Here is a 14,105-nt window from a genome sequence, read left to right as displayed (position 1 = left end):
GGTCTGAGAGCAGTATTCATCTTTAGAATCAAGTTGACAGCGAGAACCAAGACTTACAATAGATGGTCGTCAATAACAACAATATCCAGGAGACGGCCCCAAAACATCAGCGACATAGGCCTGCAACAACAGCGACTTGGACGGCCCGCAACATCAGCGACATAGGCGGCCTGCAACATCAGCGACACAGACGGCCCGCAACATTAGCGACATAGACAGCCTGCAACATTAGCGACACAGATGGCTCGCAACATCAGCGACATAGACGGCCTGCAACATCAGCGACATAGACAGCCTGCAACATTAGCGACACAGATGGCTCGCAACATCAGCGACATAGACGGCCCCCAACACATTTACGGCTCGCAACATTAGCTACATAGGCCTGCAACATCAGCGACATAGACTGCCTGCAACATCAGCGACACAGACGACCCGCAACATTAGCCATATAGACGGCCCCCAACACATAGACGGCCCGCAACATTAGCTACATAGGCCTGCAATATCAGCGACATAGACGGCCTGCAACATTAGCGACACAGACGGCTCGCAACATTAGCCACATAGACGGCCCCCAACACATAGACGGCCCCCAACATATAGACGGCCCGCAACATTAGCGACATAACAGAGACATATATAGACGACATGCAACAGCAACATTCAGTGCCTACAACAACTGTGATATATATGGCTGCCAAAAGCAACAACTATATACGCGGCCTACAACAACAGCGACATACATGGCTGCCGAAACAACACACAGATAGTTTAGTTATGTCTTAACTTGGGCATGCGCACAACATAAAAGTATACAGACAAAAGTAAAACATGTTCAAGCCACCCCTACATGACTTATGAGAGACAATCAGGTATATACACATAAAACAAGATACAGATAATATATTAAAAGTGTATAACGTAACCAATAGAGATAATAGACTATGATTGTAATAAGTTAAGACACGAAGCCTATTATAAATGAAGCGTGTAGACACGCTTGACATAACAACAGCGACATACGCAGTCTGCAACAACAACAACAACAACATCGACATGAACGGCCCAAAACAGCAATGACATGGATTGTATTGCATAGTAACTTAAGCAGGAAAATGGTCTTAGGAATGACTATAAATGGAAAGCCTGCCAACACCTCCACCCCTACCCCCACCCCACACACCCACCACCAGCTACAAAACCCCACCCCAATACCACCGCCCTCAACACACACGAACGTTTTCAACCAAACAAGTGGCAACTCTGCCTAAGAGAAACAAGTTTAACTCTTGGACTAATAATCCATGGGTCAACAAAAAACAAGATTTATAAGTATCCAGGAATACAGACCCCCGGACGCATCACGCTATCAGTACCTGTTGTGTAAGAGGTCAAGACTTCTACACCGGGTAACACCAAGCAGCTCCTGTAGCTGGGAGCTGAAATCATCCTCGTATTGTCCCAACAAATTGTTGTTCTGTGTTTAAAACCATAAAACTCATGCACTGAAGCCAACAGAGACATAGCCATGTGAACTGTCTCACACATAGCAGTACCTGTAGCAGGGTTAGCGAAGCACCTCCACAATATGCCCGGCAATTGGATACACCGATATTCTCACTTAAATATCTCCCCTTGACAAACAAATTGCGGTGTACTAGCAGGCTAATGATTATAGCACTGGACCTGGTGTTCTACACTAATAATGTTTGTATGCAATCATCGCATTGAGATAGGCTTTGGTCCCTGGTGTGCCTATTGTTGTCGCGTCACACGGAGAACAGTATATAGGCCATACCGTAAGGTTATAGGAAAGTAAAATTAGGGAGTCCAGTATGTCGGTTGCAATAAAAATGTTGGGATTTTGGTAACCATTGATTACTGCGCTTGTTCAATGGCATCATAAGTATGTGGACGGTCTCGTCCTGTTATGGATTAATGTGCTTAAGTTGAAAGGCTACCATTCCGAATAAACGGTTGCCAACAGACCCGCAAACAGCACGACATGACTTCATCCCTGGTCAAACTTTACGACTTGCGGGATCTGTCTAGTGGAATGTACCTTATGACTTGCGGGATCTGTCCAGTGGAATATACCTTATGACTTGCGGGATCTGTCAAGTGGAATGTACCTTATGAATTGCGGGATCTAGTTAGTGGGATATACCTTATGACTTGCGGGATCTGTCTAGTGAGATATACCTCATGACTTGCGGGATCTGTCAAGTGGAATGTACCTTATGAATTGCGGGATCTGTCTAGTGAGATATACCTTATGACTTGCGGGATCTATTTAGTGAGATATACCTCATGACGTACACGTGACACCGGATCTGGACAGAGGAACATAACCTATAACCTCAGATCTGAAATGATCGTGTGTGTGCATAAGGGATATCTCTTTCAAAAGTTAAAGGTCTAAGGTTTTGTTTCATCTTAGAGTTGTCGACAATTGGATCGACTTCCACTACCAGGGATCCAGGACAAACAACTCCATTTACAGACTCGGTGTGGTCGACAATTGGACCGTCTTCCAGTACTTGGGGTCCCGACAAACAACTCCATTTACAGACTCAGTGTGGTCGACAGGTGGACCGTCTTCCAGTACAGGGGTCCAGGACAAACAACTCCATTTACAGACTCAGTGTGGTCGACAGGTGGACCGTCTTCCGGTTCTAGAGGTCCAAGGACAGCAACAGCTTGAATCTCGTTTAGTCAGAATTTTTACAAGAAACAGAACTTGGTTTCACGGATCTAGCATCTCATGTCGGCGCCTTCTCCCTGTCTGTTGCCAAGTTCGCGTAGAAGGTGGTATCCGTAGATCTTCTCATACAGCTTGTCCGGAGACTATCAAGTAGTTCGGTCATCATAATCAGTTCTCTTTTAAAATGAACAAATCCTGGTTAAGATCGACATAATTATATTCATCTTCCCGAGGTAAGGGAGTTAACTGACTATAATAATCGAGTTTCCACCTGGAATTATGGAGTTTTTGCCTGGACTAACCAGTCTATGCATAGTCCAATCAAAATCGCGTAACGAAATCGACATCCGGTTCTTAAACTGCCGTGCAGATTTCGGTCGATTGCAGGATTTGCAAAGTATGTGTACCGTCAACATGTATTTTCGAAATCTGTTCATGTTTTTAATCAATGTGCTCACGGGATTTGATGCAAAGTAAGACCCGCGTTTTATTACAAACTTTACTATCGATCAGATCGTCTTAGCTGTGAGCCGCCGTTTTGTTAGAGGCAAATGCAAGTGATATGAGAGATGGAATCTGATGAATCAATAGAAGGGACATAGAAGGGACATAACTCGTAATAGCCACTGATGGCGTTACGATTGAGCCCATAAATTCCAGCCTAGTTTGGCAAGGGTGAAAAATGGACTTTTACAGTCAGTTAACTCCCTTGCCTCGGGAAGATGACATATATTAGAGACAAAGTCGGCTAAGTTTGGTATTTTGAACAGCGACCTGTGTGGGTCAGTGAGTCAGTCAACCCAGACACCGAGTCTGACCACCCCATCCATCTCTTTCGACAAGCAAAGGTTGGTGGGGACCAATTCTTACCTGGACTACTCACGGATGTAGTACTATCTTGAAGTCCGACATGTATGATACCATATTAAGACTTACACCATCGCGATACAAGTGCACGTTGTTAAACCACATGACATATATAGAGGAGTCATCACGAGTGTTTTTTAATATGGGAAATATCAACCGAGTCTTAGTTAATCGGTATTTGCCGAGCCTTTGGCGAGGCAAATACCGATTAACGGAACGAGGTTGATATTTCCCATATTAAAAAACACGAGTGATGAATTCTATTTATCATTTTCACATTTTTGCTTCCAAATTAAGGAATAATTGCATTAAACATTAACATCAGCAACTTGTCGAAATCTTACGTATAGATCGTGCGTAGTGATACATGTTTTCCATAGCCATGTAAACCAAAATAAACAATTCGCTGAGAAAAAAAAGTTCCTCGGATTATTTTAAACAAAATACTTGAACAGACTTTTGCAGAATAATTGAAACTTTAATAACGGTAACAACAACGATTCTGTGTAATCTGATTATATCTCTGGTGTAACTTCACTTATAATATATAGTTTCAAATCAAACCGCTCGCTCTTCCGTATATCTAATTTGCATATCTAATTTGCATACTTATGTCATTGGGGTATGACATACATGTTTTTATGTCATAAGCTTATGTCATGGATAAATGCTTAAGTTAAATGATAAATTAGGTTACTGCATTACACGAGCTGTTGTTCATCTGAACTGTAGTCCACCGCTATAACGCCGCTATAACCTTGTGTTATATAGATTGCAGGTAGCCGCAAATAATATCAAATATCAACTGGGTAGCTAAGATTAAGCACTTGTTCTACTCTAAAGACTTTGGTTACATTTGAGAACATCAATCTGTCGCTAACGTTATTACATTTATCTCAGAATTCAGATTTCGATTAAAGTTTTCTTACGAACACAATTGGAATGACACCATTTACAACAGTTCAAACATTTACAGTTCTACTTTGTATAAAACGCCATTTCGGTTTAGTAATGTATCTAAATATGATTAATGTTTTAAAATTTAGAAATTTTCTTGAAGCTACCACCTACTAACTTTCAACTTCCAAAAAAAACTTTGTATTCCAGGACTCCTTTATATTGAAAGCACATGTTTTCCCGTTTTCTGACAGTGTCGACAGTGTCCATACTACTTACTCATTAGTCCTCCGTCATCTTCTATCCATTCTTCCTCTGTATATAAGTACACTGGTACATTGAAGCTCTTTGGGAATACTGAATGACTGAGACTACTACGTGAACCCAATATATCATAGTGAGTGAGTGAGTGAGTGAGTTTGGTTTAAGGCTGCGTTCACACAGTGCCGATTATTGCTAGCGATTGAGATCAGACAGCAATACGACACGAAAAGTGAAAAAGTCGGATTACTAACCTCAATGATCTGGAATGTCCTATCATTGTCTGAATGCAGTCGTGTACGTTCGTAACAGAGTCCTACGGGTCGCGAAAGGTCCAGAGAGGTCGGCCAAGCACTCCCGACAGTATGTTGCGTCCCGTAACATTCGGGAAACTCGGCCGATTTTGTCTGGTCGGATTACAATCGTGACTATGTCGTGACAGATTCTGATGTATCGGATCAAAATCGTAACAATGTCCTGTGGATCGGGACGCTGTCGTGATGAACGGGCTTGATTTGGAGAAATTGTTCATTGCCGTTTCTTGTCGATTGAGTCCAGATTGCGTCCAGATCTTGTCGAATGCGAACCGTCTTTGTCGGATCGCAATCGGGAGAATCGGGACGCTGTCGGGACAGATTCGGTGTTTTTTTACCATGCGGAAGATACAAATCGGATCAGGTTCAGATTGAGAACGGGAGGATCGTGATGAATTCGGTTGAAAACGGCTGAATCGGGACGCTGATTCCTGATTGTTGTCGTGATAAAATAAATGCTTTTTTTGTGAATTTCCCGCCACGAATGACAGGATCTTGATCAGACTTTTGACAAATTTTAATCGGGAATGGTCCTATCAAGGACGGCAGTAAAACTCCTGAATGTGTGACTGAGCCCTAACGCCGATCTTAACAGCATTCCCGTTATATCGCGGCGTGTCAGCTCAATGTGGAAGGAAAGCCCGAAGTGATGCAGGTCGACGTTTACCACTTCGGTGAAACCCAACAACACGGGTATGGTGCTGACAAACCGAATTATAATCAGTGCGAACTGGGATTCGAACCTACAATCATAGGTTTCTGGCGTGTCCAAGGGACGCAACTCTGCACAACGAATCGCGGACCTCAAACGTTGAGCACGTGATGCGGACCGAGCCTTCTGTACGCACAAAGCTGCCACTGTGGAATGATTTAAACTGCGTCGATATCACGTATAACAGGTACACATACGATTGTCAAGAAAGAAAAAAAACACCCATAACGTCCAGATAAATATTGCATACATGTGGTTTAACAACGTGCACCTGCATCGCGATGGTGTAAGTCTTAATATGGTATCATACATGTCGGACTTCAAGATAGTACCACATCCGTGAGTAGTCCAGGTAAGAATTGGTCCCCAGCAACCTGTGCTTGTCGAAAGAGATGGATGGGATGGTCAGTCTCGGTGTCTGGGTTGACTGACTCACTGACCCACACAGATCGTTGTTCAAAATACCAATCACTGGATTGTCTGGTCCAAGTTCAATTATTTACGGGCAGCCGTAATATTGCTGGAACGCGTTCTGAGTGCGGCATCAAACAACAAACAAACAAGCAAAGAAGATTTGTCGTAGACAGTAATTAGGCAATCTGTTTGGACATGAGATGGATTGAGGCCATATTGCGGCCATGCTTGTTGCCTAGTGGTGGTATAGTAAGCATGTTTTATTCCGTCTGAACCGGGAAAAATATCAGGATGAAATTAAAAATGTAGTGAACCCTGAAAAGGACGATGTTTATGTACATTGTTAATGTGTTTACATGGAACCAAATCGTGTTCACATGTAAGTTACATTTGTTTACTATGTGCAGATATCCGTGCTGGTTCATCTGCGTCATATGTCTCCGCAAGACCGGACGTACGAGGAAATGGAGCTGGGAGGAGTATAAGAGGAGCGCTGGAAATCTGCAGTCGGTAAACTTCGCCCCCTCCCTTGACCCAGCACAACGTCGTATGTCCACAACCTTGAAACGTGTAAGTATCATTATACATCTCGAAACGACGAGAGAGTTGCAGTAAGTTTGAAGTGTCGGAACTTGATATAGGTTTCTTATAAGATTGTGCTAAGGATTGTATTTGTTTCTGTTAAGTTAATCTCGATCTTTTGGACAAAAGGCTACGTGTAACTTCAATTTGCAAATATACTACACAAAAGAAGTTAAAGAACACTCGATTTTATATGTGATAAGAGTTAATCGTGGCCAAGACAGATTAACTATAGTCATATGAAATAATCGCATGTGTTTATAGACCGACCATTTGATATTCGGGGGGGGGGGGGGGGGGGGGGGGATGATACTTCAATAATTTTTTTGATTTATGATTAGTATACTAGTGCTAGTCTGAAAATGAAGAGAATCACTTGGCTCCCTTTTTATTATATTTTTATTAAGATAAATGAACAACTGTTTTTTCTGTACGATATGTTCATTTCAGAGACTAGATGCTAGTCTATACTAGTGCCACCATCATTGGATCCAGACCTTTATCAACTCGATTACCAGATAGCTCTTCCATATTTACAGCCGAATCAAATGCCATTTTATCTGGACTAGAATATATAAACGTCGAACCATAAGCGTCTCATTATTTTATCAGACTCTTTTTCCCGTCTTCTGGCAATAAAAGACGTTTCCTGTCAGCATCCAATTTTACTTGACAGCATTCAATTACATAATAATCTTACTACTGGCCAATATGACATCGTATGTTGTTGGCGACCCAGCCATGTTGGAATAGTTGGTACCACAATGGCTGATGCTGCTACAAAAGCAGCACTCAACAAATTTGTGAAACGACGCTTTATCCCAAACAGTGCTTAAAGTGAATAAAGAACTTATGCAAATCATTTAAAATAACTTTAACAAAAAATGGTCACCTTTATCTTCAGCATTTGATTCATAGCTCCCTGTTGATACATGCTATGTCTGAGTCTGACTGTGTGTTTCAACCATTTGGGTTTGAAATAGGACAATGTTTGTTTCCAACCCTTTAATATTTTAAAGAGTATATTTTGCCATTCAATGCAATCCGAAATATGTCTTTGACGGAATACTGTATTAATCTACAACTCTGGGAACAATAAAAAAGTTTTTTGTTGTTTAAAAAAAAAAGAAGAACTAATGCATAAGAAGTGGGACAACAAGGTAGGTATAAATAAAATTCATGCAATAAAACCAACTATCGGGTACACCTACTTGGGTAGTCAGTCCAGATTTAAGAGGTCATTTTAAGACGATGTTGTATTGGCCATTCTCGCTACACTCATAAATATGTATTGAAAGGGGAGGATCCTCCATTCTGTATCCCTTGTGATGAAAGAATCACCGTGAAGCATGTCCTGCTTGACTGTCGATTTTTCCATCACAAGGGATAAATATTTCAAATCATCATCTTTATAATAGTATTTAGTTTTCATTTAATTACAGGTTTTTTTAATATAAATCGAACTTATTGATAGATTTTGAATTGTGTAGATTGTTATTTGTTATAATATTGGTAATGCTTAATTTGTAACTTAGATTGTTAGTGTCTGTATCCTCAAGGGGAGTTGAAGTAGCGTAAAATGATTGTCCCCCTTTGAGGATATGTAAGCCCACATCATTCAAAGTACGCTTAATCATACCACAGTTTTAAACGTAGTATGCTTGTTTATTTTGACTGAGGGGCGGTCGGGTAGCCTAGTGGTTAAAGCGTTCGCTCGTCACGCCGAAGACCCGGGTTCGATTCCCGACATGGGTACAATGTGTGAAGCCCATTTGTGGTGTCCCCCGCCGTGACATTGCTTGAAAATTGCTAAAAGCGGCGTAAAACCTCACTCACTCACTCATTCACTATTTTAACTGATGGCTACGTTGCGTACCATCACCAGCTGCTGAAGGGATGGTGTAAATCTTGCTGGGGAACCGTGCAGGTAGCAGAAGTATCGTAAGTCCCCACGGTCCCCAGTATGGTGGCCTGACTTTGGTTGCTGGTAATCTATCGCCCATTTTGATATTGTATTGTTGAATGATCATTTCTTCTCTTCAACTAGTTTTACAATCGAAACTGTGATAATCTAGTAATTGTACTGTCCATCGATGACAGGTTTTTATTCCATCTAAATATATATCTTATCAATGTATAATTTCGTCTCGTCACGACATGGCTGAAATATTGCCGATGTGACGTTAAATTTTATCTTACTCACTGTCCAAATACATACTTGTATTTCGAAACAAATATAATTGTGTATCTCAAGATGTTCAAATACCTCCATTCCGTCATTGTCCGGATGTTTATGAAGGATATGTCGACACTCGACTCGGTGGGCCGCCATCTGCCCTATGAGTGTCGACATATCCGGCCGTCACTGTCGCTTGCCACATACAGACAACTAGTGAGGTGAGGTGAAATGGGGTTTGACGTCGCGTCCAAGATCATTGCACTTATATAGCGACGTGCATGCACGCGTCTGTGTGGCTGCTTGTACTAGTCCGGAATAATGCCGATTTATAGTGCTAGCCCACTGGGATACCATGTCGCAGTTTTACACGAAAACCCCACTCAGACACAGTCTACTGACTCCGAGCCGACAAGTCCTTGTTTTAGCCCCTTAATGCAGAGCGCCTGGCAGGGTAACAACAAATACTATCTTTTAACGTCTTTTGGTATGACGCGGGCGGAGGCTCTACCACTAGACCACGGAGACGTATGGACATGGTTATTATGTATGGTGTAACTATAAACATGTTATACTTATATACATGTACATGCTTCTTTTAACTGAACAAAATACACCTTTGATGTGTGACAGTGAGATAGAAAAAATACCTTTCTCTTTCACGAACATGTTTCGTTGGCTAGTTTCCTCGCCTACAGAGGTCTGCGCGCTTTTATCGAACTTCTTCAAATAGAAGGAATGAGCATTAAAACTAATGTATATATAAATATATATATATATATATATATATATATATATATATATATATATATATATATATATATATATATATATATGGTGAAGTCAAAATGCAACTACCAAAATGTTTTTAACTTCTTTGATAGGCATTTAGAAGTTGGAATACTAAGTAAGGATAGGATTTATGGATGAACAACTTCTTTATTACAATTAAGAGCGACGTTTCGGTGTAGGTTCTAACACCGTTATCAAGCAAGTGATATACAGAGTATGGTTGACAAGTATATATACAGGTAGGAGGCACTGTTTATACAGTAGAGTAGTTATCAGATGTAGTTATACTGGAGTGGAGAAGCCTGTTATGTACACAAAACGGTAGTAAAGATAAGTATCGGCGAAGTCAGTAACAGAAACCAAAGGGTGAAGCCAGTAATATGACCAACAGGATTATGGCTGATTGGGGTCTTTGATGAGTTGGTGGTACGCTGGAGGTATGCAATAGCCTTGGTCACGGTTGATCGACGGTTGGACTCTGGTAACGGTGTTAGAATTCGAACCTACATCCGAAACGTCGCTCTTAAGTTGTTCATCCATAATCTTATCCTTACTTACCAAAATGTTATATTCAATCATAACACGTCATAAAACTACGTACCGTTGCCGTCTTTCCCAACGTATGCGCTTGTCACAAAGACAGTTTCCTGTGTCTGTTCACGGTGCGGTCGTTTGAAGATGTTTATCCATATAATCAGGTGAATAATTATGCATTTGAATATTAAATACTGCAATGGGTTATTATTCTTATATGAGACTTAGTGCGGCCGCTGGATATGTTTAGAATGCAAAACAGATACAAAACTTCAATAGATTATAATAAACTACGAGCAATTCTTTTCTCATTTCTTTTTCGACGATTAAATTGTTCATAAACCTGTCCGTCATATTGTGTTCTAAACCCTACGTTGTAGTTGTCCGCTATCAGCGTGAATTACAATCCTGACCTCAAACTGCCCATCCTATCCCATACGTAAACACGACTTTTGCAATCTGCTTTTGTCCTGTAATTAAGCCCGACTTAAAGCTGTCCGCATTGTGTACTAAATCCGCTTTAATCTCTCCGCATTGGGGTGTACTAAACCCCGCTAAAATCTGTCCGCATTGTGGTGTGCTAAACCCCACTTAAATCTGTCTGCATTGGGTGTACTAAACCCCGCTTAAATCTGTCCTCATTGTGGTGTGCTAAACCCCACTTAAATCTGTCCGCATTGGGGTGTACTAAACCCCACTTAAATCTGTCCTCATTGTGGTGTGCTAAACCCCGCTTAAATCTGTCCTCATTGTGGTGTGCTAAACCCCTCTTAAGTCTGTCCTCATTGTGGTGTGCTAAACCCCACTTAAATCTGTCCTCATTGTGGTGTGCTAAACCCCACTTAAATCTGTCCGCATTGGGGTGTATTAAACCCCACTTAAATCTGTCCTCATTGTGGTGTACTAAACCCCGCTAAAATCTGTCCGCATTGTGGTGTGCTAAACCCCTCTTAAATCTGTCTGCATTGGGTGTACTAAACCCCGCTTAAATCTGTCCTCATTGTGGTGTGCTAAACCCCACTTAAATCTGTCCGCATTGGGGTGTACTAAACCCCACTTAAATCTGTCCTCATTGTGGTGTGCTAAACCCCGCTTAAATCTGTCCTCATTGTGGTGTGCTAAACCCCTCTTAAGTCTGTCCTCATTGTGGTGTGCTAAACCCCACTTAAATCTGTCCTCATTGTGGTGTGCTAAACCCCACTTAAATCTGTCCGCATTGGGGTGTATTAAACCCCACTTAAATCTGTCCTCATTGTGGTGTACTAAACCCCGCTAAAATCTGTCCGCATTGTGGTGTGCTAAACCCCACTTAAATCTGTCTGCATTGGGTGTACTAAACCCCGCTTAAATCTGTCCTCATTGTGGTGTGCTAAACCCCACTTAAATCTGTCCGCATTGGGGTGTACTAAACCCCACTTAAATCTGTCCTCATTGTGGTGTGCTAAACCCCGCTTAAATCTGTCCTCATTGTGGTGTGCTAAACCCCTCTTAAATCTGTCCTCATTGTGGTGTGCTAAACCCCACTTAAATCTGTCCTCATTGTGGTGTGCTAAACCCCACTTAAATCTGTCGGCACTGGGGTGTATTAAACCCCACTTCAATCTGTCCGCATTGTGGTGTGCTAAACCCCGCTTAAATCTGTCCTCATTGTGGTGTGCTAAACCTCACTTAAATCTGTCCTCATTGTGGTGTGCTAAACCCCACTTAAATCTGTCCGCATTGGGGTGTACTAAACCCCACTTAAATCTGTCCGCATTGGGGTGTATTAAACTGCTCTGCTGGGCTTTAGACGACTGGGCCACGATTATACCGCGACCTCAGCAAGGAAGACTCTGAAGGTTTCATTTATATATACTACTCAAAAGAAGTTAAGGAACACACGATCTTTTCATATGACTAGTTAGTCTGTCATGGCAACACAGGGACTTCCAATTGTAGGTGTTCTTTAACTTGTTGGAGTAGTATACAAGCTATTAAAATAATGTGTCTCTGTTCCAGGGAGATGGCTGGATCATGGTTGGGCCGCGGTGTTGACTGGGACTGGGTGGACTCTGTCAATGGCTTCTGGTCAGTGCTGTTGTTGGCCAGCTGCGCACTCGGTGCATTCGTCGTCAGGTTCGTCAACCCCATCAACTGCTTGTCTAATCAAAACAAGGAGTATGGCGAGGATGTTTGCTTCACCTCAGAGGACAAATTGTTCGTCGAGGGGATGAATCCCGACATGCACAAGCTGGTGTCGTATCACCTCTGGGTACCCCTGATCCTGCTAGTCCAGGCCCTTTGCTTCAAGATTCCTGGTGCCATATGGAGTGCTTCCAGGGGAGTGTTTTCAATCAACATTAACGAGACGGTGGCCTGTCTGGAGAAGGTTCAACTAGCCAAGGAAGAGGTTCGCCGATCAACACTCAGAGACACTGCGGTAGTCTACAGCAGCATCCTCAGAAGCAACAGGTTCATCCAAGGCGTGTTCTACATCTTTGTCAAGGGACTATCCCTAGTCAACCTTGTCGGACAATTCGTATTTCTCACTGTATATTTTAGTCCCGTGTTATCGTTTAAGCCGAGACCTCCTGACGTATTCACTTCGGTAAATCCCTTTCTTTCAAGAAGCGTTCGCTGTAGATACACGGTCCCTAGAGTACAGAACACCATCATACTGGAAACAGAATGCAGGCTGCAAATCAACGAAATCTATGAAAAGATGTTTGTCTTCCTGTGGTTCTGGGTCTCATTCCTCGCGGTTCTCACGTCCATCAATCTCCTTGTGTGGCTCGCCTATCTCTTCCTGTCGTTCTTCAGAAACAGCAGGATCTCTGTCCACATCGCTGCCTTCACTGGATGTCACCCAAAAGACCCCGCTATATCACGCTTCATCAGCAGCTTCCTTGGACTTGACGGTGTTCTGATGCTGACGTTGATCTCCCGGAACTCCAGCGAGGTGGTAGCGGCTGGACTTGCTCACAGTCTCTTCCGGGTATTTCGGGAGCAGGACCAGGGGTTCTGTGTCCAAGGTGGTCTGTCTGGACCAAGTCCCAACCACCCAGGTGGGGTCTCACTCACGGCATCTCCCGGGGCAACCAGTTCAGTCCCGGCATCTGGTACCATCGTATACTCTGAGGGCATTCCCATGACTACACTGAGCCCGTGCACCGATACACGTCCTGAGAAACCGCTTCTACTAGAAAATGGTGAAAACGGACACTAAACATTAAAAAACAGAAGCATAAGGTGTTTAGTGTGCATAAAAAACGGGGTGACATAATTTCTTATGAATATCTTTTACGACCATTTTTGGTTAAAGAATACCTTTCTTGTTTCTGGAACCAAGGGAGTATTAACTGCTCAATGCATCACTAATAAACAGCCGGGTATGGGGGAGTATACGCCCATGTTGGATGGTGGCTAACAATTAAAGGGGAAGTGTACACGCAAAAATTACTTTCTTTCTTTTTCTAAACAAAACGCAATTTTAGAATTAGTTAGTATCTGTGTTTGAAAATATACACTCATTTTTTTCACAGTGAAAGTAGGAAGCTCACAATAGTGTGAAAATGATATGCCGTTATGAGGCCTTCGTTTTTCGAGCTAAACAGGCCTGAGTTATCTCCCTTAGATTATGACGTAATTGGTGCCAATTCAACTGGGTCCCTGTCTATTCTGAACGCAAAAGATATCAAGTACAAGTTTTCGGTAAAACAACATGGCCTACGACACACTCCGGCGCAGTGGTGACTCAGCATAACACTATGCTGGCTGGCATCTGAGACGCTAGAATGACACACCTGTACCTACACCACGTGAAGCGGCTCTAACAAAGCATGATGACGTCATAATGTTTATCAATTGGCA

The 14,105-nt window shown here is 42.4% G+C and overlaps 1 protein-coding gene across 1 annotated transcript; it reads left to right on the top strand.

Annotated features, from left to right (window-relative positions):
• The first annotated feature begins 6,602 nt into the window (after positions 1–6,602).
• Positions 6,603–13,665, top strand: LOC124119065 (innexin-11-like). The gene is made up of 2 exons (XM_046481454.2): positions 6,603–6,742; positions 12,255–13,665. The coding sequence occupies exon 2, from the start codon at positions 12,259–12,261 to the stop codon at positions 13,459–13,461; it is 1,203 nt and encodes a 400-aa protein (XP_046337410.2). The 5' UTR covers positions 6,603–6,742; positions 12,255–12,258; the 3' UTR covers positions 13,462–13,665.
• The last annotated feature ends 440 nt before the right edge of the window (positions 13,666–14,105 follow it).

This window comes from Haliotis rufescens, unplaced genomic scaffold, assembly GCF_023055435.1.
Source record: "Haliotis rufescens isolate VD_foot unplaced genomic scaffold, xgHalRufe1.0.p SCAF_31, whole genome shotgun sequence".
Classification (NCBI taxonomy): Eukaryota; Metazoa; Mollusca; class Gastropoda; order Lepetellida; family Haliotidae; genus Haliotis; species Haliotis rufescens.
This window is presented reverse-complemented; position numbering and strand designations above follow the sequence as displayed.